The 22,504-nt window shown below is 46.3% G+C and overlaps 1 protein-coding gene across 1 annotated transcript in view; it reads left to right on the plus strand.

Moving 5' to 3' along the window:
• Positions 1-22,504, plus strand: part of LHX4 (LIM homeobox 4) — a 91,345-nt gene that overhangs the window by 31,832 nt on the left and 37,009 nt on the right. The window contains exon 2 of the mRNA XM_077332221.1: positions 9,574-9,745. Within this exon, the coding sequence (XP_077188336.1) occupies positions 9,574-9,745 (172 nt within the window). The remainder of the gene's footprint in view (positions 1-9,573; positions 9,746-22,504) is intronic.

Raw genomic sequence — 22,504 nt, forward strand, 5'->3', positions numbered from 1 at the left:
TTCATCCTATGCCCCCCGCAGAGCTCTACGCTCTGTGGGTATTAATCTATTGATTATCCCCAGCCCAGGGAGGCACCCCTAGCCTTGACCAGGGCCAGGGCCTTTTCGGTCCTGGCCCCCAGGTGGTGGAATGAGCTCCCGGGTCAGTTGCAGGCCCTGTGGGAGCTTTCGGCATTCGCAGGGCCTACAAGATGGAGCTCTTCCACCAGGTCTATGGCTGAGGCCGGCCTGGTGGGGAAGATCTGCTGATCCCCCCCAGCGCTAAGAGGGTGAGCGATAGCATGACCCTCTATGCTCCCTCTTCCCATTCCTCTATATAGATGTTTTTTTTGGGGGGTAGTGGGTTGAAGGAATCTGATTTTATTGTATGTTATGTCCAAATTGTCTTATTGGGTTTTAATGGGGTTGTTGGGTTTTTATAGGGACAAGTTGTACCCCGTCACGAGCCGGTTGGGAGTGCTGGGTAATAAGCCTAATAATAAAATAAAATCAATAAAATATACACAGTAAAATACAATACGATAATAACTACGACAATAATATTTATTTAGATCCCACCGTTCTGTGCTCAGGGAGAGCTGCAAACTTAAAAACATATACAAAATTAAAATATTAAAACATTCTAGTTCTGCCAGATGGGGGAAGTTTGGCAGGAGAAGATCTCCAATCTTCTCTCCTTCCTCCCCTATCGGTGAGGCCAGCTTCCATGGTGGATGTTATTTTTGGCCTCGATGGCTTAACAATGGCCTTGAAGGAAGTCTTGCAGGCCCTGAAGAATTGATTGAGGTCCCACAGGGCTCTGATATCTCCTGGGAGCTCATTCCACCAGGCCAGGGCCAGGGTTGAAAAAGCCCTGATTCTGGTCGAAGCCAACTTCACCTCTTTCAGGCCAGGGACCCTGGGCAGATGTTGTTCTGAGGATCTCAGTGCTCTTCAGGTTGTGGGGCAAGAATCCAGGGAGTCTTTGGCCTCTGTGGACTTTCCAGAGGCATCTGTTTTCCCACTGTGGAAAGCAGGATACTGGACTAGATGAACCATTTCTTCCTCGATCACTCCTTCATTTCCTTTATCCTGCTTGGGCCTTTGTTGGAACAGCTTTGGCAGGTCTCTACAGCACCGCAAAACCCGCGATCAGAGGCCATAGCATCCACGGCACCGGCAATTGTGCAACCACACCTTCTTCCACTCTCCTGAAAAACCATTGTCCTGCCTCTTGCTGTAGAATCTCCCCAATAAATAAGCCAATCAGCTTGGCCGTTTCATTTGAATTTGGATACAATAGATTCCATCGCTCTTGCTTCTGAGAAGCCCTTCTCAGCCATCCCGAGGATTTGTGGTGGCATAAAAAAGGCAACAAATCCTTGGCTGTTTACGGTTCGTCCATCTTCTCCGAACGCAGGGAGACCCAGATGAGAGGGAATAAAGACGGTCATGATGCATAAACATTGCTTGGGAGATTACACCCTACCTGCTCTGCGGACTTGCTTCTTCAGCAATCAATCCTTTCCCAGGTGTGTATATAAGGATTTATGGGCATTGCTTTTACTGGGTAATCTCCCCACCCCCAACCTGGCTGACTTTTACAGCACCTTCCATTATATGGAATTATAGGCAGAAATAGAGATGAACATCCAGCTCTCACCATCGGTATAACCTATTCTGTCTGCAGTCAGACTGCTTAGAGCTGGGGTAGTCAAACTGCGGCCCTCCAGATGTTCACGGACTACGATTCCCATGAGCTCCTGCCAGGAAACGCTGGAAGGGGCTCATGGGAATTGTAGTCCATGGACATCTGGAGGGCTGCAGTTTGACTACCCCTGGCTTAGAGACTCAACAACCAACCAGTCAGGAGTCTATGGGTCTGACCAGTAGAAATGTGGTCTGCTGTGTCTGGAAAGCCAGTGAATTCCAGATTCTACCGAATCCAGATGACTGGCCCAATTCTGCCAGGCACTACTGATAATTCACCGCATTTGACACTGTCTCTATGTGGTCTCACAGATTTTGCCTGAGCTAGGGTTGTCAGCTCCAGTTTGGGGAAATCCTACAGAGCAGGGATTCCCAAACTGGGGTCCACAGGCCCCCCCCAAGTGTCACAGGAGCTCCAGAGGGGGTCCATGGCACTACCTCTCTTCCTTCAATGGACACGGCCACAAGCTAGGAAACCGGTTGCTTCCTTTGCATACCTCTCTTGAATGTGAGTGAGTTCTCTGGTGGGTTTTATGCCAGGGAGGGGGCGGAGCCTGCCTACATCCCCCCAGCTGGCTGCATATGGAGGAGGAGTGGGGAATCAAACCTGGTTCTCCATATTAGAGGCCGTTGCTCTTAACCACGACACTGTATTGGAAGAAGTGTGCTTGCAAATGGAGGCTTAGCTGTTCCACTTAATATTTCAGGTAAAGACTAGGAGGAGGAGCTGGTCTCATGGCTTAAGTGCCACTCAGTGCTTAAGACTCACTCAGGGCAGCTGTCCTGCCCCTGAGTGCCTCCTCCAACCGGCTTGCCTGTCTGTCCAGGAGCCAGCCAGTCGCCTTCTGTCCCCCACCCCTGACCACTCCCTCCTCCTTCCACTTCCCTCCAAGGCTCAGAGGCTGCAGATCCCTGCTTTGTGAGACCTGCCCTGCTGGTTGGTTCCCTTCCCAGGGGCCTCCAGCCTGCAGCCTTCCAGGTCTTGAGGGGATGGGCAGGCTATCTGCAGAGTTCTTCCACACCCCAAATCTAGCACCCACTGCATTCCTGATTGCAACGGGCTTTGTCCCTAGTATCTGGAATAAAACTTGGTTGGTCTTAAAGGTGCCACTGGACTCCAACCTTGTTCTGTGGACAAAACTGTTTGGGGGACTGCAAAGAATCATCCGATCCCCCCTTAAAGTGCTGTGGTTCTTGTTTTCTGGAGAATGCAGGGAGGACTTGCATTACTAACAGATGGAGAGCTGATTCCCAAATCCACATATCCATAAAGAGAAAAAAAAGCATTACAATGCAGCCATTCTTCCTGTGAAAGCCGAAATGTCTGTGCAGGTGGCATAAAGGGATAAAGGAAGCCATCCTAAGCAGGCCTGCTCAGGAAAAATGCAATTTTGTGCAGTTGGACTTATGCCCAGGGAAGTATTTGAAGGGCTGCTGCTGTCCCAGCTATCAAGTATCCATCAATGACCTGGTTTCCATCTCCACATTTAACAACTGGGATCGTTAAAAGTAATGGACTCGTTGTTGGGCAAAGTCATTCTTGCTTTTCGTGAATTTACTGGAGGTGATTCTATCGCAAAGGTGCAGCCCCCTGGACACCTTCGAAAGGCACAGAAAGGCCAAGAACACTTTTTCTTCTTCAGCCGTAAGACGAGAAGAATCCCACGAGCAAATGCATCTGGCCTGTGTCGTGTCTGTGAAGGGAATGTACACTAGCAATACTGGTGATGCTTGGTAATATTCGAAGCTTGCTAAGATTCTTAGAACTCTACAGATCTAAGTGGGATTGTCTCATAGCGGGAATCCAAGGCCAGTATATGGCTGAAGGTTCAATGCATTAATTTAATTAGTGAGGGCTTTCCATCTTGTCACATGGCCATCTTTGGCCAATCAGGTGTACGCTCTACCACGGAGCCTGCTTTCTCTAATCCGAATCTTGAAATATTGAGCATTAAAAGCACTTTAAGATATCGCACAATAAAGGTAGGGTCACTCCGGATCAATCCTTCTTGCTGCAGAAGGAAAATTTAACTTGCCCAAAATCAAAACGGAAATCGCATTCTGTGTAGACGGCAGGGACTGAATCAACCTGGGATTGGAATAAAAGCTCCGTGCAGTTTACACCCAGGTCAGGGCTATATGATGTGGCCTTCTGACTCTGGGATCCAGAGGTTGACTGCCTCTGAATGTGGAGGTTCCCTTTATTCACCATGTCTAAGCAGCCAGTGAGAAACCCATCCTCTGTGTATCTGTCCTGTCCTCTTCCTTCTACCTCAATGGTTGGGGATTAATATTTCCCATCTGGTGGAAAAGGAGCAAAGCCCTATTGTGGCTTGATAATGTTCTTTTTGTTTTTTTTTAACATCCAAAGAAGCGAAAATGATATTGAGGAAGGTGAAGATTGTAGTCAGCAAACGGGTAACCTTAGGAATAATGCATCAGTTTCATGGCTCTATGAAGATGATGTGTCATGAGTTTGATGCGCATTCAGCATGATGAACTAAGACCCCATTTCGGTAGCTCTCTTAGCTTATTGTAATGTGACATATACCTGAATAATGCATCAGGATGTTCAATGAATCAAACTGATTAGGGTGACTTGCATATTCCGCCATTACAGTAAAAAGTTTAAAATGTTTTCCAGATCTGTTTTAGACAAATAAATATATGACAGATGTTTCCTTTCAAATGACAAAAACAAAAAAAGCAAAAACCTTCTTCAGGGCAGGATATTTCCTCAAATAAGATTAAAATGTGGAATTTGCTGCCAGAGGATGTAGTGATGGCCACAGGAATAAACAGAAATAAACAGGGATTAGACACATTCGTGGAAGATAGATCTATCAGCGGCTACGGGCCATGGTAACTATGAGGAATTTCCATATTCAGAGGCACTAAATCTCTGGATCCCAGAGCCAGGAGACAACATCAGGGGAAGGAACGCCTGTTGAGTACTTTAAGAATACGTGACTTGGGTAAGCTCAGATAAAATTGGGTCAAACGTTATACTTTATGGCACAATTTTCCCTTAATGTATCTCATTCTCAACATGGTCAGGTTTGAGGATACTTAAATCTCGTGAGGCAAACTGAGGCAAATCTTGTGAGGTAAACCCAGGCCTGGCTGCTTCCTATCCCCCAACATCAGCCATGCTACAGAAGCCAGAGTAGTGGAGTCATTAGAGTTTCAGACAAGGGTGTGGGAGACCTAGACTTGCATCATCACTCCGCTGTGGAAGCTCACAGGGTGAATTTGGGGCAGTGACAACCTCTCAAGCTAATTTACCTCGCAGGGTTGTCCTGAGGATAAAATAGAGGAGAATTATGTGAGCCCCTCTGTGTCCCTCTTGTGGAGAAAATGGGGGTATAAATGAGGCAAATAAATAATAAATATTAATTAAAATAGGGGGGAGGAAAAGGGGGGGGGGGAGGAAAGAAAGAATCAAGCAAAGGTGAGAGGATATAGTAGTTTCCAGGAGGAAGAACAGAGGACACAGTAGGAAAGGGGATAAAGTGGAACATGAAGGATCCCTACAATGCAATCGGGCCTGGCGGCTGATACTACACACCTGTGCCATTATTGTTGTTGTTGTTGTTGTTGTTGTTGTTGTTGCTTCACCAGACAGAGGTTGCCAGGGGGAGGGAAGCTGGTGAGTGGGAAGGAGAGAAGGAGATAGATAGTAGAATACTAGGAACATTGAGGCCCAGTGGTTTGGGCGGATCTGTAATGGGTGCTTTCAAGGAAGGGAAAAAGGAAACTGTGGCAAAGGGGAAACGTGATGCAATTCCTTGTGGTCTTCTGCTTGTACATATCTAACAAAGTCCCTCTGTGGCTGAGCAGGCTGTTTTCCAAAGCAATAGAACCAGCTGGTCAGGGTCATCGCAAGAAGGAGAGAGACCCTTGAGGTTGGAGGGTGTGATGTTGATAGGAGGCTGGCAAAATAAGAGCTACCTGGAGATCCTCTGGAATCCCCAGACTCATCTCCAGGCTAAAGTGATCCCTCTGGAGAAAATGGTTGCTTTGGAGGGTGGAATCCATCACATTATACTTCACTGAGGTCCCTCCCCACACCAAACCCCGCCCACTCCCAGCTCCACCCACAAAGTCTCCAACCCCAATCCAGAACTGGCGACCCTACCTCTGCATCATGACACCAAATCCCGCCCACTCCCAAAGTCTCCAAGTATTTCCCAACCCAGAGCTGGCAATCCTACTAACTGGCATTCCCCTCCCCCTGCAGCCTTCAGTTTAATCAGATGTTCTAAGAACTTGTGTGACTGTAGAACAAAGAATACATACTCTAAAATAGGGATAAGTATCTTGCAGGCTATGTTTGGATCCCAGAGCATTGTTCTATGACAGTCGTAGAACATGAAAAGCTCAACTAAAATCAGCTATCTAGATGTTTGCTTTTAGAGGTTTCTGAGTGCCTCAATTTTTGCTTGTAAAGAAGAAGAAAGAAATACTGTTTTTTATACTCCACTTTTCATTACCTGAAGGAATCCCAAAGCGGCTTACAAACAACATTATCTTCCTTTCCTCACAACAGACACTCCCTGGGGTAGATGGGGATAAGAGAGTTCTGAGAGAACTGTTCTGTTAGAACAGCTCTAAGAGAACAATGTCTGGCCCAAGGCTACCCAGCTGGCTGCATGCGGAGGAGTGGGGAAGCAAACCTGGGTCTCCACATCAGAGTCCATCACTCAACCTTTTTACTGTTGAGAACCTCTTGAAACGTTCTTCAGCCTTTGAGAGACCACAGAAGTTGTGCAATTGTGCAGAATATAGTTGGGAGGCCCAGCTGTGTACAGGCCCACCCAGATCCCTCCCCTTCCCACCCCGTCCAGACCTATCATTGGCCATCTTGGGAGGGGAGGGGGGTCGAGATGACCATATATAGTTATATCACCCGATAAATATTTAACAAATATAAAAAAAAAGTTAACTCTCAGCCATTCAGGAAACCCTTCCAGAGCTATCAAGAAACCACAGGGTTTCATGAAACCCTGGCTGAGAATGCCTGCTTTAACCACTACACCACGCTGTTTCCACCTACATAGCTGCAGCCAAAAAAAAAACCCCTCCAACCAAACCAAGAAGTTCTCTTTCATTGATTGCTAAAGATTTAGAAATGAGCTGGGGAGAGGGTAAAGAGCTGGTCTCAGTGACCCTTCCAATCTATCAAATTCCCTTTGGTTTCTCCCTTTCCAATAGCCCCTTGGAAAATCAATGCCTGCCTATCGCCATTTTGCATTGTTTGTTTTAGCATCTCTCTTCCCTGCCTAGCCCTGACACGCTTGTTCCGTATCATCGATCGGCTGTGTTACTATTTACTTCTGCCGACCCTATTTAAATTGCTAAGTCTGATTGCAAAACTCTGTGGTTGTGGGGTTAAATACAATTTTGAATTGGAAAAAAATATTCCTTCTAGCTGCGGAGGACTAGATTTCGTGGCTTTCAATCACATTCCATTCTCTGCCGTTTCCCCCACTAATTCTTTATTGGAGAAGTTGTCACCTTGTGTGTAAGTTGATCACAGAATTTCAGACTGGCTGTGGTGGCTGAATTCAAGAGAGGAAGGAAGAAAATTATGCGGGGGGGAAAGGGGTTTCCCCTCTCTAACCTTTGTGCTCAGTAGGAGTCCCAAGACCTTCATGTACATGTGGAAAATGGTCGATGGACAGAGAAATATATAAGAAGCGGCGCATTATACGGGGTTTGTTATGGTTTAAATTGTAGTTTTATGGTGTTACGCGTAGAAACGTCTTGTGACCCACCTTGGGTTTATTTATTTGCATACTTGTGGTGCCTACAGTTGAAGCAGAGTTTTTAGAACATTGTTAATAATGACTAACCCTGGTCAACTAGAGACCAGACCTCTAAATTATATGAAATATAAGCAAGATGCTATCTTTATAGGGTGTCTGTTGTGGGGAGAGGAAAGGGAAGGCGATTGTAATCCGCTTTGAGACTCCTTCGGGTAGAGAAAAGCAGCATATAAGAACCAACTCTTCTTCTTCTTCTTCTTCTTCTTCTTCTTCTTCTTCTTCTTCTTCTTCTTCTTCTTCTTCTTCTTCTTTAAAGAGATCGGCTTTTGTATATGTAGTTTTCTGAGCTATACAGAACTCTTCCTCAGGTAGAACATTGGCTCATTCTAACTAGGGCAAGGGTGCTTATTGGTACAAATTCTCAGACCCCCTGGGATCAACAGTGGCCCAGCCACGATCCACCATGTTTTGACCCTAGTAGAACTGGTGGGTTTTGTACCCCGCTGTTTACTGCCCAATGGAGTCTCAAAGCGGTTTCCGATTGCCTTCCCTTACTCACCCCACAACAGACACCCTGAGAGATAAGTGAGGCTGAGAGAGCTCTGAGAGAACTGTGACTAGCCCATGGTGACCCAGCTGGCTGTATGTGGAGGAGGAGTGGGAACTCAAATCCGGTTCTCCAGATTAGAGGCTGCTGCTCATAACCACTGCACCAGGCTGGTTCTCAGGGGGGAAAAAAGAAAAGCAACTGTCATGTCCATTTTGAATGTCTTATTTCAAGGACCGGCACAGCAAAACACTGCCAGTATACTGTTCTTGCAAAGCAGTTCTCTTAGAGCTCTCTCAGCCCCATCTACCTCATAGGGTGTCTGTTGTGGGGAGAGGAAGAGAAAGGGATTTGTAAATTGCTTTGGGACTCCTTCGGGCAGTGAAAAGTGGGGAATACAAAAACAGGTCTTCTTCTTCTTTGCTAGAAGTTAGTGACATTTGAGCCCAAATATATTAATTTAGCTGGACTTATTCTTGGGTTCGTATGTTTAACCTTTGTAAATCAGCTTTATTTTTTTTCCAGTTAGCTTAATCTATGTTTGGGGGGGGGGGAGGGAGGAAATGAAATGAATGTAGAATGAAATGAACTAAGAATATTGCCATTAAAAGAATTATCTCTCATGTGCCACCTCGTTCTGTGTAATGGGTAGAATAGCTCTCCACCCCATTCCCCTTCCTCTTCCATCATCCTGCCAAGTAGATCCTTGATGCTCCATTAGGATAAATGGAGAAGTTTCAGGCTACAGGGAAGGAGTGGAAGATGAGTGACTGAATTCTTATTGTTGACATCAAGGAGTCCCGTCCCCCCCCAAGATGTTTAAACCCATGATTCTTCCGCCTGGAGCCTAAAAGGGAACAGCCCGGGAAATTCTTCATTTGAACGGCCCTTTCAAGGGTCTTTTGGGAGCAGGGATGCCTCGGTTCAGGAGGAGATGTAGATTCCTGGAGATTATGGAAACAGAGTCCCGGGCTCAACCCCGAGCTGGGATTCTGTGCCAGAGCTGACCAACCATTGGCTGCCTCAAGCCGCATGGCGACTCTCCTGCGACAAGCATAAGTGGCAGGCTGGCAAAATTACATGGTCAATGCAGGCGGCATTGCATAACCCCCAGAACAAAGTGACACCTTCCTTCGCTTGGGTGCTTCCTCTAGTGCAGGGGTAGTCAACCTGTGGTCCTCCAGATGTCCATGGACTACAATTCCCATGAGCCCCTGCCAGCGTTTGCTGGCAGGGGCTCCTGGGAATTGTAGTCCATGGACATCTGGAGGACCACAGGTTGACTACCCCTGCTCTAGTGCATCGAGCCTAGCATTGCCTGGAAAATCCCAAAACCACAGCTGGGGGTTGCCATTTGGTGTCTGTTGACTAGCTCCTTGCCGCCTTTTCTTGTTCTGCAGAGGGCCGTTCCTGGTCTGCCCTTTTGCTGACCGTGTCATTCGTTCTCGTCCCCTTTTGGGTCCCGTTTGCTTGCTCCTTGCCGCCTTTTCTTGTTCCGCAGAGGGTTTTTTTTTTTTTTTGTGCTTTGTGCTTTTGCTGACAGGCTTGTTCTTTCTCTCCCTCTGCCAGAGATCCCCCAATGCGCCGGCTGCAACCAGCACATCTTGGATAAGTTCATCCTGAAAGTCCTCGACCGCCACTGGCACAGCTCCTGCCTCAAGTGTGCCGACTGCCAAATGCAGCTGGCTGACCGCTGCTTCTCCAGAGCCGGAAGTGTCTACTGTAAGGAAGACTTCTTCAAGTAGGTGCCGGGAAGGCCTCCTGCGGGGGTCTGGGAGGGGGTCTCTGGGCAGCTCCAAAGGGTCCCCCCAGACCAGAGTTAAGTTCCTTCGAGACCCCAAATTTATGTTGTTCAGTGCTTTTCCTCCCAATTTGCCTTAAAAGGCCAAATAATTTTTCTTCCATGCGACGGCAGAAGCCAGGCTTTCTGTCACGCCAAGATGGAAACAGCAGGAATTACCTGGAGTGGACAGATGGTTGGATAAGATCAGAGAATTGGCCACTGTTGTGTTCTAAGAACCAATCTCAAACAGAACAACCAGTCTTTATTTACACTCTCAATCATTCTCAGCAACTGGCAACTATATCAGTATGCACCTGGCCTTATATAGGCTGGTTTCCCTGCCTTATTTCCCCTCACTCTGGAACTTCCCAGGTTCCGGAATCAACCCATGCATCACCAAATAACAATACATAACTCCCACAATGGCAAAATTAACTAATCTAGTAAATTGAAGGCCATTAGAAGAATTTAATGATCACTGAGAGTTTTCCCCTAGATTGGTGTAGTTTTTCCCCAGCTTGGTGTAGTGGTTAGGAGTGCAGACTTGCGAGCCAGGTTTGATTCCACGCTTCTCCTCCGCATGCAGCCAGCTGGGTGACCTTGGGCTCGCCTCAGCACTGATGAAGCTGTTCTGACCGAGCAGTAATATCAGGGCTCTCTCAGCCTCACCCACCTCACAGGGTGTCTGTTGTGGGGAGAGGAATGGGAAGGCGACTGTAAGCCACTTTGAGACTCCTTTGGGTAGAGAAAAACAGTATATAAGTGCCAACTCTCTTCTTCTTCTTCTTCTTCTTCTTCTTCTTCTTCTTCTTCTTCTTCTTCTTCTTCTTCTTCTTCTTCTTCTATGTTCCCTGACTTTTTGTATATTATAATGGCCATTGCAAAACAACAATTAAGAACATTAATAGTGGAACATGGAGAAAGCAAATGCTGGGTACAGATGTTAATGTATAATGTACTATGAAATTTAATGTGGAAATTATTCATCTCTTGTTTATAAGTTCTACTCAAAGGTACTTTATGTTTTCATTCTGTTTATTCAAAATAATAAAAAGCTATTTAAAAAAACAAACAAAGAAAGGGTCCCCCACAACTACCTCCTCAGAAAGGAGCAGGCCCATTTTCTCTCAGGCTAACTGAGCTGTCGAGCCAGAGGCCAAAGGGAAAGATCAAAAAGAAAAGTTTGAGGCAAAAACAAAGTTAATTTTTACATGAAGTTATATGGAGTACAACCTTGTCTCTTATTAATCCAATTTGTTTAAAATACTTCACAAAGGAGGAAATCCTGGCTAAGAAAAATATTTGGAATCATAGAACAGAATCATAGAGTTGGAAGGGGCCATGCAGGCCATCTAGTGCAACCCCCTGCTCTACGCAGGTCCAGCCTAAAGCAGCCTTTCTTGACTTTTTTTTACCATTGAGAAACCCCTGGAGTATGCTTCAGGCTTCAAGAAACCCCCAAAGTGGTGCAATTGTGCAGAATATGATCAGAAAGCATAGCTGTTTACATGCCCACTCAGGGCTCCTCCCCTTCCCACCTCCTCCAGGCCCATCATTGGCCATTTTGGGAGAGGGAAACAGATCGACATGACCATATATGGTCATAAGGTAAAGGTAAAGGTATCCCCTGTGCAAGCACTGGGTCATGTCTGACCCTTGGGGTGACGCCCTCCAGCGTTTTCATGGCAGACTCAGTATGGGGTGGTTTGCCAGTGCCTTCCCCAGTCATTACCGTTTACCCCCCAGCAAGCTGGGTACTCATTTTACTGACCTCGGAAGGATGGAAGGCTGAGTCAAGCTTGAGCCGGCTGCTGGGATTGAACTCCCAGCCTCATGGATAGAGCTGCATGTCTGCTGCCTTACCACTCTGCGCCACAAGAGGCTCTATTATATGGTCATATAAATGTTTAACAAATGTTTAACAAATTTTAAAAATATATGCAAAATTAATTAACTCCCACACATTTGGGGAACCCTTCCAGGGCTGTTAAGAAACCCCAAGGTTTCATGAAACCTTGGTTGCGAAAGCCTGGCCTAAAGTATCCTTGACAAGTATCTGTCCAGTTACTGCTTAAGGAACACCAGCAAGGGGGAGTTCAGTATCTCACTATTTCTGAAATATGAAGTCAAAAATCAAATCTGGCTGAGATAGCTCTTTATCAAGAACAGTATTACCAAAACATAAAGTCCAGAATCAAATCAAGTGACTTCTGGATAAAGTCGATTTCAATCTGAGCCTTCGTGAGGAATACTTCTATAACCATAAAATTAAAATGCAACATTTTAGCTAAACGTTCATATCCACCACATAAGTTGGTTCACAATCCCCTAACATACAACATTTTTCCCCCGCATCCGTGCTTCCTTCTGAACACGGGTGCATTTTCTTGGAGCATTTAATGGTGAAACAGAATGAGTGCATATTATTTTTAAGAACCGTGGCAGGTGGTCACAATTCAGACAGAAAAGAACAAGAACTTACACAAGCATGTTGAAAATGCATCATAAGTACAATGGTGGTGACAATGGAAGGAGAAGGAACCTACATCAAGTACACAGTTACAATGAACAAGAAAGGTAGCTGGAGGCTAAAGACAGAAGCTGGGAATTCAACATTTCAAATATCAGTCTACTCCACTGAGGTCCCTCCCCACCATAAATCTCACCCACTCCCAGCTTCACCCCCCCCCCCAAAGTCTCCAGGTATTTCCCAACCCAGAGCTGGCAACCCTAGGTGGGACCTGGAGATCCCTTGGAATGAGAGCTCATCTCCAGACTAAAGAGACCAGTTCCCCTGGAGAAAATGGCTGCTTTGGAGGGGGGACTCCGTAGCAATATACTCCATTGAGGTCCCTCCCAGCCCCAAATCTCTCCCACTCCTGGCTCCACCCCCAAAGCCTCCAGGCTGGCAACCCCAGAGCTGGCGACCTTACTTGAAGGCCTCCTTCTCTCCAGTTAGATCTCTACAAGAAATGGAAGGGCAGTTGTCAAGCCGGGGTGTCAGAAATCCAAGAGGAATGAGAAGGCAACTGTAAGCCGCTTTGAGTCTCCTTCGGGTAGGGAAAAGCGGCATATAAGAACCAACTCTTCTTCTTCTTCAAGTGGGGGCAAAACTTCTACTGTGACCGCCTGCGCTGCGGCTTAACCTAAGACACCCTCCCGCAACCAACAATCCCCGCAAGCTGTTTTGCATTAGAAATAAATCCCTTTTGACTGAATATTTTTTCCCCCTAATCAAAACCTGATCTGCTCCTTGCAGCTGCTTTGACTCAGTAGGGGGGTGGGGAATCCAGGCATGGCTGGTCGGGGAGAAACAAGGGCACGGCCTCTCTGGGATCAGCTCCAAGTAATGCAGTGACCCAGTTAGCTTGGTAAACAGCCTATGCCCAGTTAGGCCCAGGGAACAGAAAGCTCAAAACAGGACCCGGGATATCTATTTCGTGGGATCCAGTTTTGTTGGTCAGAGAAGATGGAAACTTTGGAATGACCTAGTATTCGTCAAGCAGAATGGGTGGTGGGGATGATGGTGTCTGTACTCCTGCTGAGTCTGGGCTCAGTTATATATGGAGGGGATGCCCTTGAAGAACTGTAGCTTAATTATGAAAAGGTCAAATCTGAAGAGGAGGGAAAGCAGCATGGCGTAGCCTGGTCAGACCTTGGAAGCTAAGAAGGGTCAGTATTTTGAAGAGAGACCACCAAGGAAAATCCTGAAGAGGAAGGCAATGGCCAACCACCTCTGCTTCAGCCTTGAAAGCCCCTTGCTGGGGTCGCCATAAGTCTAAGCTAAGCAGGATCGGTACTTGGAAGAGAGACCACCAAGGAAGACTCTGCAGAGGAAGACAATGGCCAAACACCCCGGCTTCTCGCTTCCCTTGAAAACCTCTTGCCGAGATTGCTCTAAGTCAGTTGTGACTTGATGGCACTGGATGACCTTGGGACAGGCCCAGTTCTCTCAGAGCTCGCTCAGCTCCACCTATCCCACAGGGTGTCCGTTGTGGGGAGAGGAAGGGAAGGTGACACTTGGAGATACCCTTGGGTAGTGAAAAGTGGGGTATAAAACCAGCTCTTCTTCTGTTGGTCTGTCCATGCACATTTATTTATTTATTTATTTATTTATTTATTTATTTATTTATTTATTTATTTATTTATTTCAATGGTTATCCCACGCTCCTTTCCCCCAAAATGCCTGGCAGCGACTTTCTCCCCCTTTTTCATTTTATCCTTGCAAGACCCAACTATCTGATAGGTCAGGCAGGGATTGCATCTCTGTCCCAGAGCCACCCAGCTAGCTTCCATGACAGAGGGAGGATTTGAACCCGGGTCTCCCAAATGTCTGATGCTTTAACCACGATACCCCACTGGCTTTCAACTGGGCCAGCAGGTTTATATTTAAATTAATTCATGGACTATTTAAAGGAGTTGGAAGCTGGATGTATTGTATAGTTGAAAGATGGGACATGTAGGCTTTAAATAAGTTAATTCAAGTCATTAGATGATTGACCCCTGAGGCAGATGTCCATGGTGGCAGTGTTTACGTATGCAAGATTGTTCAGCACCAGCTGCTTAAAGAATGGTGGTGATTTATTTATTTAATTCATTTGTGTTTCAGTGTTTCAATTTCTTATGTTAGCCATTCAGTCGAGTCCAACTCTTGACAATCCTATGGCTTAACTGTTGCCACGATTTTTTGATCTGGAACCATTTCTTTTAGTTGAATAATGCTCTGGCTAGCTTCTTGTGGCGCAGAGTGGTAAGGCATCCGTCTGAAAGCTTTGCCCATGAGGTTGGGAGTTCGATCCCAACAGCCGGCTCAAGGTCGACTCAGCCTTCCATCCTTCCGAGGTCGGTAAAATGAGTACCCAGCTTGCTGGGGGGTAAACGGTAATGACTGGGGAAGGCACTGGCAAACCACCCGGTATTGAGTCTGCCATGAAAACACTAGAGGGCATCACCCCAAGGGTCAGACATGACCCGGTGCTTGCACAGGGGATACCTTTACCTTTACCTTTTAGCTTCCATTTTGATTGTGTCTAGCCACCGTGTTCTTTGTCAGCCTGGTTTCTTTTTACCACCGACCAAGCCTAGCATAACTGCTCTCTACATTGAGTAGGATTGCATGAAATAGCCAAAGTAAGTGAGCCGGAGTTTTGTGATTTTGCCTACCAGTGATATATCAGACTTTACGCGCTGTAGTATTTCCTTGTTTTTGAACTCTGTGGTCCACGGAACCCGCAGAAGCCTTCTCCAACACCAGAGTTCAAACGAATCAATTCTTCTCTTGTCTGATTTTTCATTGTCCAAATTTCACAGCCATAAGTGGCTATGGAAATATGATAGATGGAACTAAACATTTAGTAATCAGGCTTTATTGAGCTAAGAGAAACTACTTTGTAAAGAGAGAGGCGAGAGAGAGAGAGGGCTGTTCTGCACACCATACATTTAGCGTCATACTTACCCTCTGAAGACGCTATATTCTGGCCACTCAGCATGATGTTGCCAACCTCCCGCGTCTGGCCAGCAAACTGCTCACTATATCTGTCATTTTACAGTGCAAGTTGGTGAATCCCCAAAACTGGATTCATCAACCTAAAAAGAGGACAACCAGCAGGCCAGCAGCAAAAGAAATGTATGGAGGTGAAGAAGTGCTATCTCCGCCTCCAATGTCCCGTCCTCACACCCGCCTCCCTCTCCCTTCTTCCGGGGATAGGATTTTTTTTTAAGGCGAACTGCCTGGAGCAACAAATAGGCAGACAAGAGTGCAGGTGATTCCAGAAATAAAATTATTTTCCAAAGTTGTAACACAAAGCGTGCCTCCCTAAAGTCCCCCCTCCCCAAAATCAGGAACGAGATTAATATTTAAATGTATCAAAAGACTCGTGATTCCATAAGGGGTGCTATTCAGAAAGCACTATACATCTATGATTATATGCATAGACGTTCAAACGGAGAACTATGAATTAAAAAAAAATTAGTGGGCATCACGGGACTTTTAAAACATGGAGAAAGGGGATTGGCTGCCTGGATTGATTGACAGGTGGAAGAGAGTCATGTGTAAAATGTGTTGTTCTCTTCCGCCATTTCCAGCAGCAGTTATGGAGGATGAGAAGCGCAAAAAGGCCCCAAACAAAAGTGAGACAGCAAAAAGGTGAGGAGGGGCTGGATGGCGTGATAATGTTGTTCTTCACCTGAGGGAAAAGAGGAAGGAAGTGTGCTCAGATGAGCAGGAAGCCTCCAGTTGAGCCACCTGGGACACTGGAGGAGATTCTTTGAAAAATATCAGGAAGTTCCTAATCTAACTATGCTAACTGCACATCTCCTCCTATGCCCCCTGCAGGATATTCTTTATATATGCTGTTGAATCATGCATGCTACAGTTCTTGAGTAGATCAACAGCCCATTGTTTATGGAAGTAAAGGCTTTATTTATGGTCTGTCTCTCTCTCTCGGACCTGAAGTTGATTTAACAATCATTCCTTCTTTTCAAGAACCTCTGCAAACGGTCGTTCTTTTGTTTCTAGAGCTCAATCTCATCCTTTGGCTTTCCCACCAAACTGTTTTGTGGAAAATACTGAGAAATCCTACCAGGTTATTGTTATTTGTTTAAAAAACCTAAGATCATCCACGGGGGAAGCCAAGGGTTTAAATAAAGGGAATACCGTGGCTTTTGAGTTCCCGCAGGATGAATGCTATTTGTGGGAATTTAACCTACTTAGAAGGCCAAATCTCTCTAATGCTCCCTCCCTCTCCCCTTGTGGAGTTTTAAAAACCAAATTGGACTATAGCTTTGTTTGATCTAATCTCCCCGTCCTGCATCAAGGCACATCTGTTCTGATCGAGGCCAGAGGGCAAAAGGAAGCACATTCATGCCTACCGTTGATTGCCCGGAGGTTTTTCTGAGATACGTTGCTTCCTTAGATTTCAGCCTATCGTCCAGCATATGTTTGTTAGGAAACGTCAGCATTTCCCTGTGGGCAAAAACAAAGCAACCCTGCTCCGATGGGCCAGAGGAAATTACCCCAAGGAGCCATTTCAGCCATGACAATTCTCTGATAGCCTCCTGTCCTTAAGCCTATATCTTTACATGTAAAATGTGGGCACAGCCAACAGAGTTGCTACCAGAGGTATAACCGGGAGCTGTTCTTTGAGGTGGGGCTGTGGCTCAGAGCACAAAAAAGGCTTTTGATGTAAAAGGTGGGAATTCAGGAGACACTTTACTGCCTTTCCTGGCAGTAAATTTCCAACCTTTACCATGTGAACCAAGGACTGCGATAGATAAGGGAGAACGCTCTACGGGGGGATTGTCTCCAATGGTGATAAAGTGTGGGATGGAAGGGGAAGAGGGACCGTACAGAAAGGAAACAGGAATGTGGAGTCAAGGAGTGGGTAAAGGACCTGGGGACCTGTTGAACCTCTAAACCAACAACCCCGGGTGGGTCAGGAGGGTGAATATGGCATGGGGGTCCTTCGCAAGCAGAACATTTATTTGGAGCGCTCCTTCTCAGTCAAAATGTTGCTCTGGGAATTACTGGATATTATGGTACAGACGCTAGCCAATAGGTGCCTCCCCATTCTGATCTGAAAATCTGGAGGATCCGCAGGGAACGCTGTTGTTTTGGAATTCTCCCTGAAAGAAACAAAAACGACTATTTATTTAGAACAGCAGAATCGCTATCAATGATCTATGCCTTCCAGGAAAAGGCTGATTTTCATCGTATTCCTTTGAAGGTTGTGTGAGTGTGTTTGTGTATGTGCAAACGACTCTGTCAGTTTTGTCTACTTATGCATAGACAAAATTACAGCATACCATGTCTGGAAAAAAAAAGACTGAAAACGAGTAATCCTCCCCGACAAGATGTAAAAAAGGTAAAGGTAAAGGTATCCCCTGTGCAAGCACCGAGTCATGTCTGACCCTTGGGGTGACGCCCTCCAGCGTTTTCATGGCAGACTCAATACGGGGTGGTTTGCCAGTGCCTTCCCCAGTCATGACCGTTTACCCCCCAGCAAGCTGGGTACTCATTTTACCGACCTCGGAAGGATGGAAGGCTGAGTCAACCTTGAGCCGGCTGCTGGGATTGAACTCCCAGCCTCATGGGCAAAGCTTTCAGACGGCTGCCTTACCACTCTGCGCCACAAGAGGCTCTTCCGACAAGATGTACCAAATCGCAAAACAGTATAAGAACGAGTCCTTTGGAATGGAGCTCTAGAGGTGCCAAACTGTGGCTCTCCAGAGGTCCAAGGACCACAATTCCCATGAGCCCCTGCCAGTACCTGGCAGGGGCTCATGGGAATTGTAGTCCATGGACCTCTGGAGAGCCACAGTTTGGCCTTGATCTAGGAAAGTCCTCAACAACAGCAGCTTTGACGAATCCCTAGCTGGATACGCATCTCATTTCCTAAGCTCCCGAAGGCCACGCAGGGGTTGAGCTACAGAACTTATGCTGTTTTTACAACTCCCAACAGAACAGCACACTGAGAATTGCCATAGATAATACATTTCTCTCTGTGGACCGCTCTCGAGTGCCCCTTTGCTGGCATTAATGAGCGTTTGACTCTAGCCGTTAATATCCTCCTCGTTCTGCCAGCTGTTTGGGGCTCTCCGGAGAGGGCAGGGAGAAGCCGGGGGGAAATGGCCGTTTGATCTAACCTGCCGAAAAGTGTGTTTGCTTTTATTCGAAACCTCTCTAATGGCATTACATAAGCAGGTTTAAAAAAAGGAAGCAATGGCTCTCGCGTGAGCATCGCTCTGCAGGATAAGAGCCAATTCCACAGCTTTATCTCCTCTACACGGACATGCATTCCATCAAAGGAGGAGAATATATTGCAAAGGAATAGGGAATCCAGAAGAAAACTGCAGGAAACCAAGGGACCAAGCCCTATGAAGATAGGTTGAGGGACCTGGGAATGTTCAGCCTGGAGAAAAGGAGGCTGAGAGGGGACATGATAGCCCTCTTTAAGTATTTTAAAGGTTGTCACTTGGAGGAGGGCAGGATGCTGTTTCTGTTGGCTGCAGAGGAAAGGACATGCAGTAATGGGTTTAAACTACAAGTACAACGATATAGGCTAGATATCAGGAAATAAATGTTCACAGTCAGAGTAGTTCAGCAGTGGAATAGGCTACCTAAGGAGGTGGTGAGCTCCCCCTCACTGGCAGTCTTCAAGCAAACGTTGGATACACGCTTTTCTTGGATGCTTTAGGATGCTTTGGGCTGATCCTGCGTTGAGCAGGGGGTTGGACTAGATGGCCTGTATGGCCCCTTCCAACTCTATGATTCTGTGATTCTATGATTCTATGATTCTATATCAGGGGTAGTCAACCAGTGATCCTCCAGATGTCCATGGACTACAATTCCCATGAGCCCCTGCCAGTGTTTGCTGGCAGGGGCTAATGGGAATTGCAGTCCATGAACATCTGGAGGACCACAGGTTGACTACCCCTGTTCTATATGACCCCCCCTCCCCTATGCCCGTGATAATTTATTATTATTTATTGGATTGCACCATAACAACACTGAGGGCTTGCAATTCATTTAAAAGGCTGATTTCTGAAAATATCGTATTACGTTTTTGTGCCAATCAAATAGAGATACCAGCCTCCAGATGCCAGCCTCAAACTCCACCCCTACTCTGGGTGTGTGGAACATTCTTGCAAGCGGATTTAAAATTTTGATAAGCCTCATTGTGAAAATATGCTAGTTTAGAGGTCAGGGATACCCAAACGAAAGAACATATGAACAGCCCTGCTGGATCAGACCAGTGGTCTTCCTGGTCCAGCATCCTGTCGGGTAGAGTGGCCAGTAGGTTCCTCTGGAGCAGGCTTTCTCAACCAAGGTTTCTCGAGGGCCCTGGAAGGGTTTCCCAAATGGGTGGGAGTTGATTAATTATTAATATATAATTAAATGGACTCCGGGGAAGAGCAGAGGACAAGAAGGCCTGGAGGTTCGTTGTCCATGGGGTCGCGATGGGTCGGAAACGGCTTCGCACCTAACAACAACAACAATATATTTTTTCAATTTGTCAAACATTTATCAGGTGGCATGAGTATATATGGTCATGTCAACCCACCCACCCTTCCAAAATGGCCAGTGACGGACCTGGAGGGGGTGGGAAGGGGAGGGGCCCTGGGTGGGCATGTCCACAGCTCTGCTTCCCAACCATCATCTGAGGTGTCTGTGTTCAAAGCCTGGACTTTTGGTGAAAAGGAGCAGGGGCTTTTCTGCAGTGGCACCCTCTTTCTCAGATTCCTTCCTGCAAGAGTCCTGTCAAGCTCAGTTTCCTTTTTATTTTCCAATGGCTGGTTAAAGGCGTTGCCGGTTAGGTGGGACTTGGGAGCGTCAGGCCTTTTTGACTCAGAATTTAGTGTTTGTCTTGGCTTTGGGAGTCAGTTACGAAGCCATTTTGATACTTGGTGCCGGAGTTGCTGATCTGCAATTCCTTTGATGGTATTGTTCTGTACTGCTGTTTAAAATATGTTGAAGGTCACCTTGGGAACTTCATGGATATTCAAGCTTTTAAACAGTCTTTTTGCATCCTCCCAAACCCATTGAAGTCCCCCACTCCCCCAAATCCCACTCACTCCTGGGTCCACCCCCAAAGTCTCCAGGTTTTCCCATGTCAGATGGCTATCCAGCCTCTGTTTAAAAATTTCCAAAGATGGAGAACCTGCCACCTCCTTCAGGTGTACCTCCAGAGACAAAAGGCTGGAAAAAGCTGTTCTAAAGAAAAGTGAAAAGGATCATGGGGGGGGGGGGGTCATGATGGGGATAAAAGGCTGGGGAGTTTGGCGGCAGTGAGTCCCACGGTACACAGACAAGATGTCTGCCTTGCGTTATTGTCTTTTGCATAATCCTGGTGGCTGCGGGCCCTTAATGGCTATTAAAGCTGCAAGACTGTGCAGATGTGCCTGCAAGTCAGCTCCCCGAGGGATACTTCTGCGTAAAAATGGCTAGGAGTCCATGCTTCTCCCAGGATTCCAATGGGGCAGGTGAGCATACCTTCAAGTCTTTGTATGTGTGCAGCTTCCATTCCAGAGGACTTATCACACATGAGCACCACTTTGGGAAACAGTTAGGATTGGAGAACGGGGTTCTGGGCAGGGCTGTCCATTAAGCCTTAAGCATTTGCTGGCAGGGGCTCATGGGAATTGTCGTCCATGAACAGCTGGAGGACCACAGGTTGACTACCCCTGCATTAAGGGAATTCCAGTCCCCTTCCCTGACTTTTCCTCTTTGGATTAAGAGAAAAAAGTGCTACTCCCATTTATTTATAGATAGACAAAGTGAAACTGCAAGAGTTTGCTCTGCTCGGTAGCTCCATCATTAAGTTGGTGCCTACATTCTAGTATCCTGGAATGTGGATGATTGACAGGTGATGGAGGCAGAGGTTTTAGTGCCTCTACTGCATGTGCTAACCGAGAGAAGAGCGGGCTTCTTCTACTTCCATCCTTATTGTATAATGTTCTCTCTCTCATGCTTGCTTCTGTTTGTCTTATGTATTTTCTGGGCATATCGAATTGGTGGGCATTCCATGTTTTAAGATCAGGTATTCTGGTGGGTATTCTATTTAAAATCATGTTTTGAGGTAAAATTGGTGGGCATTCCATGTTTTAAGATCAGGTATTCTGGTGGGTATTCTATTTAAAATCATGTTTTGAGGTAAAATTAGTGGGCATTCCATGTTTTAAGATCAGGTATTCTGGTGGGTATTCTATTTAAAATCATGTTTGGAGATAAAATTGGTGGGCATTCCATGTTTTAAGTTCAAATCGGTGAGCATTTTGTGTTTTAAGCTAAAATTGGTGGGCATTCTATGTTTTCCATTCAAATTGGTGGACATTCCATGTTTTAAGCTAATATTCTATGTTTTAAATTCAAATTGATGGGCATTTTATGTTTTTCAAGATAAAATGGGAGGCATTGGCTGAAACATAAACGAACTTTCAAGAATGCAGTGACAGAAAAAGTCTGTGTTACTTTAACAAACTAAATGGGCTTTCTCAAAAATTCTCTAGAATTCCTCCCCTCCCCTTGCCCTGCAGGTAGATCCTTATTCACAGGTTGTCTGGTAGCAGCTCTGGAGGAGGCCCTTTAAAATAAAAAAGACAAGTAGTAGGGACATATTTACCGGCAGTTGTTATTTACTGTATTGTATGGACCCTTGTTGTTGCAAGACTCCCCTAGGATTTCCTTATAAATAAAAAGCCAAAATGTCAATAATGAAATAAAGAGGCTGCCCAGCCCTTTTGACACCCATGAGAAAAGTGAGCACTTGCTTAACTTTCTCCCATTAAAATTAATTAAGATTTAAAACTACCCGTCATTTAAGATATGGCTGCAGAATCCTAACAGGTACCCGTAGTTGGCGCAGTTGTCCGGATTTGCCTATCCGCACTGGGGGAAGAGAGCCTCTTGTGGCGAGACCCTCTTGTGGCGCAGAGTAGTAAGGCAGCTGTCTGAAAGTTTTGCCCATGAGGCTGGGAGTTCAATCCCAGCAGCCGGCTCAAGGTTGACTCAGCCGTCCATCCTTCAGAGGTCGCTAAAATGAGTACCCAGCTTGCTGGGGGGGGGGGTAAACGGTCATGACTGGGGAAGGCACTGGCAAACCACCCCGTATTGAGTCTGCCATGAAAACGCTGGAGGGCGTCACCCCAAGGGTCAGACATGACTCGGTGCTTGCACAGGGGATACCTTTATCTTTACCTTTACTGGGGGAAGGGCAGCCA

This window comes from Paroedura picta, chromosome 4 (genome assembly GCF_049243985.1).
Source record: "Paroedura picta isolate Pp20150507F chromosome 4, Ppicta_v3.0, whole genome shotgun sequence".
Classification (NCBI taxonomy): Eukaryota; Metazoa; Chordata; class Lepidosauria; order Squamata; family Gekkonidae; genus Paroedura; species Paroedura picta.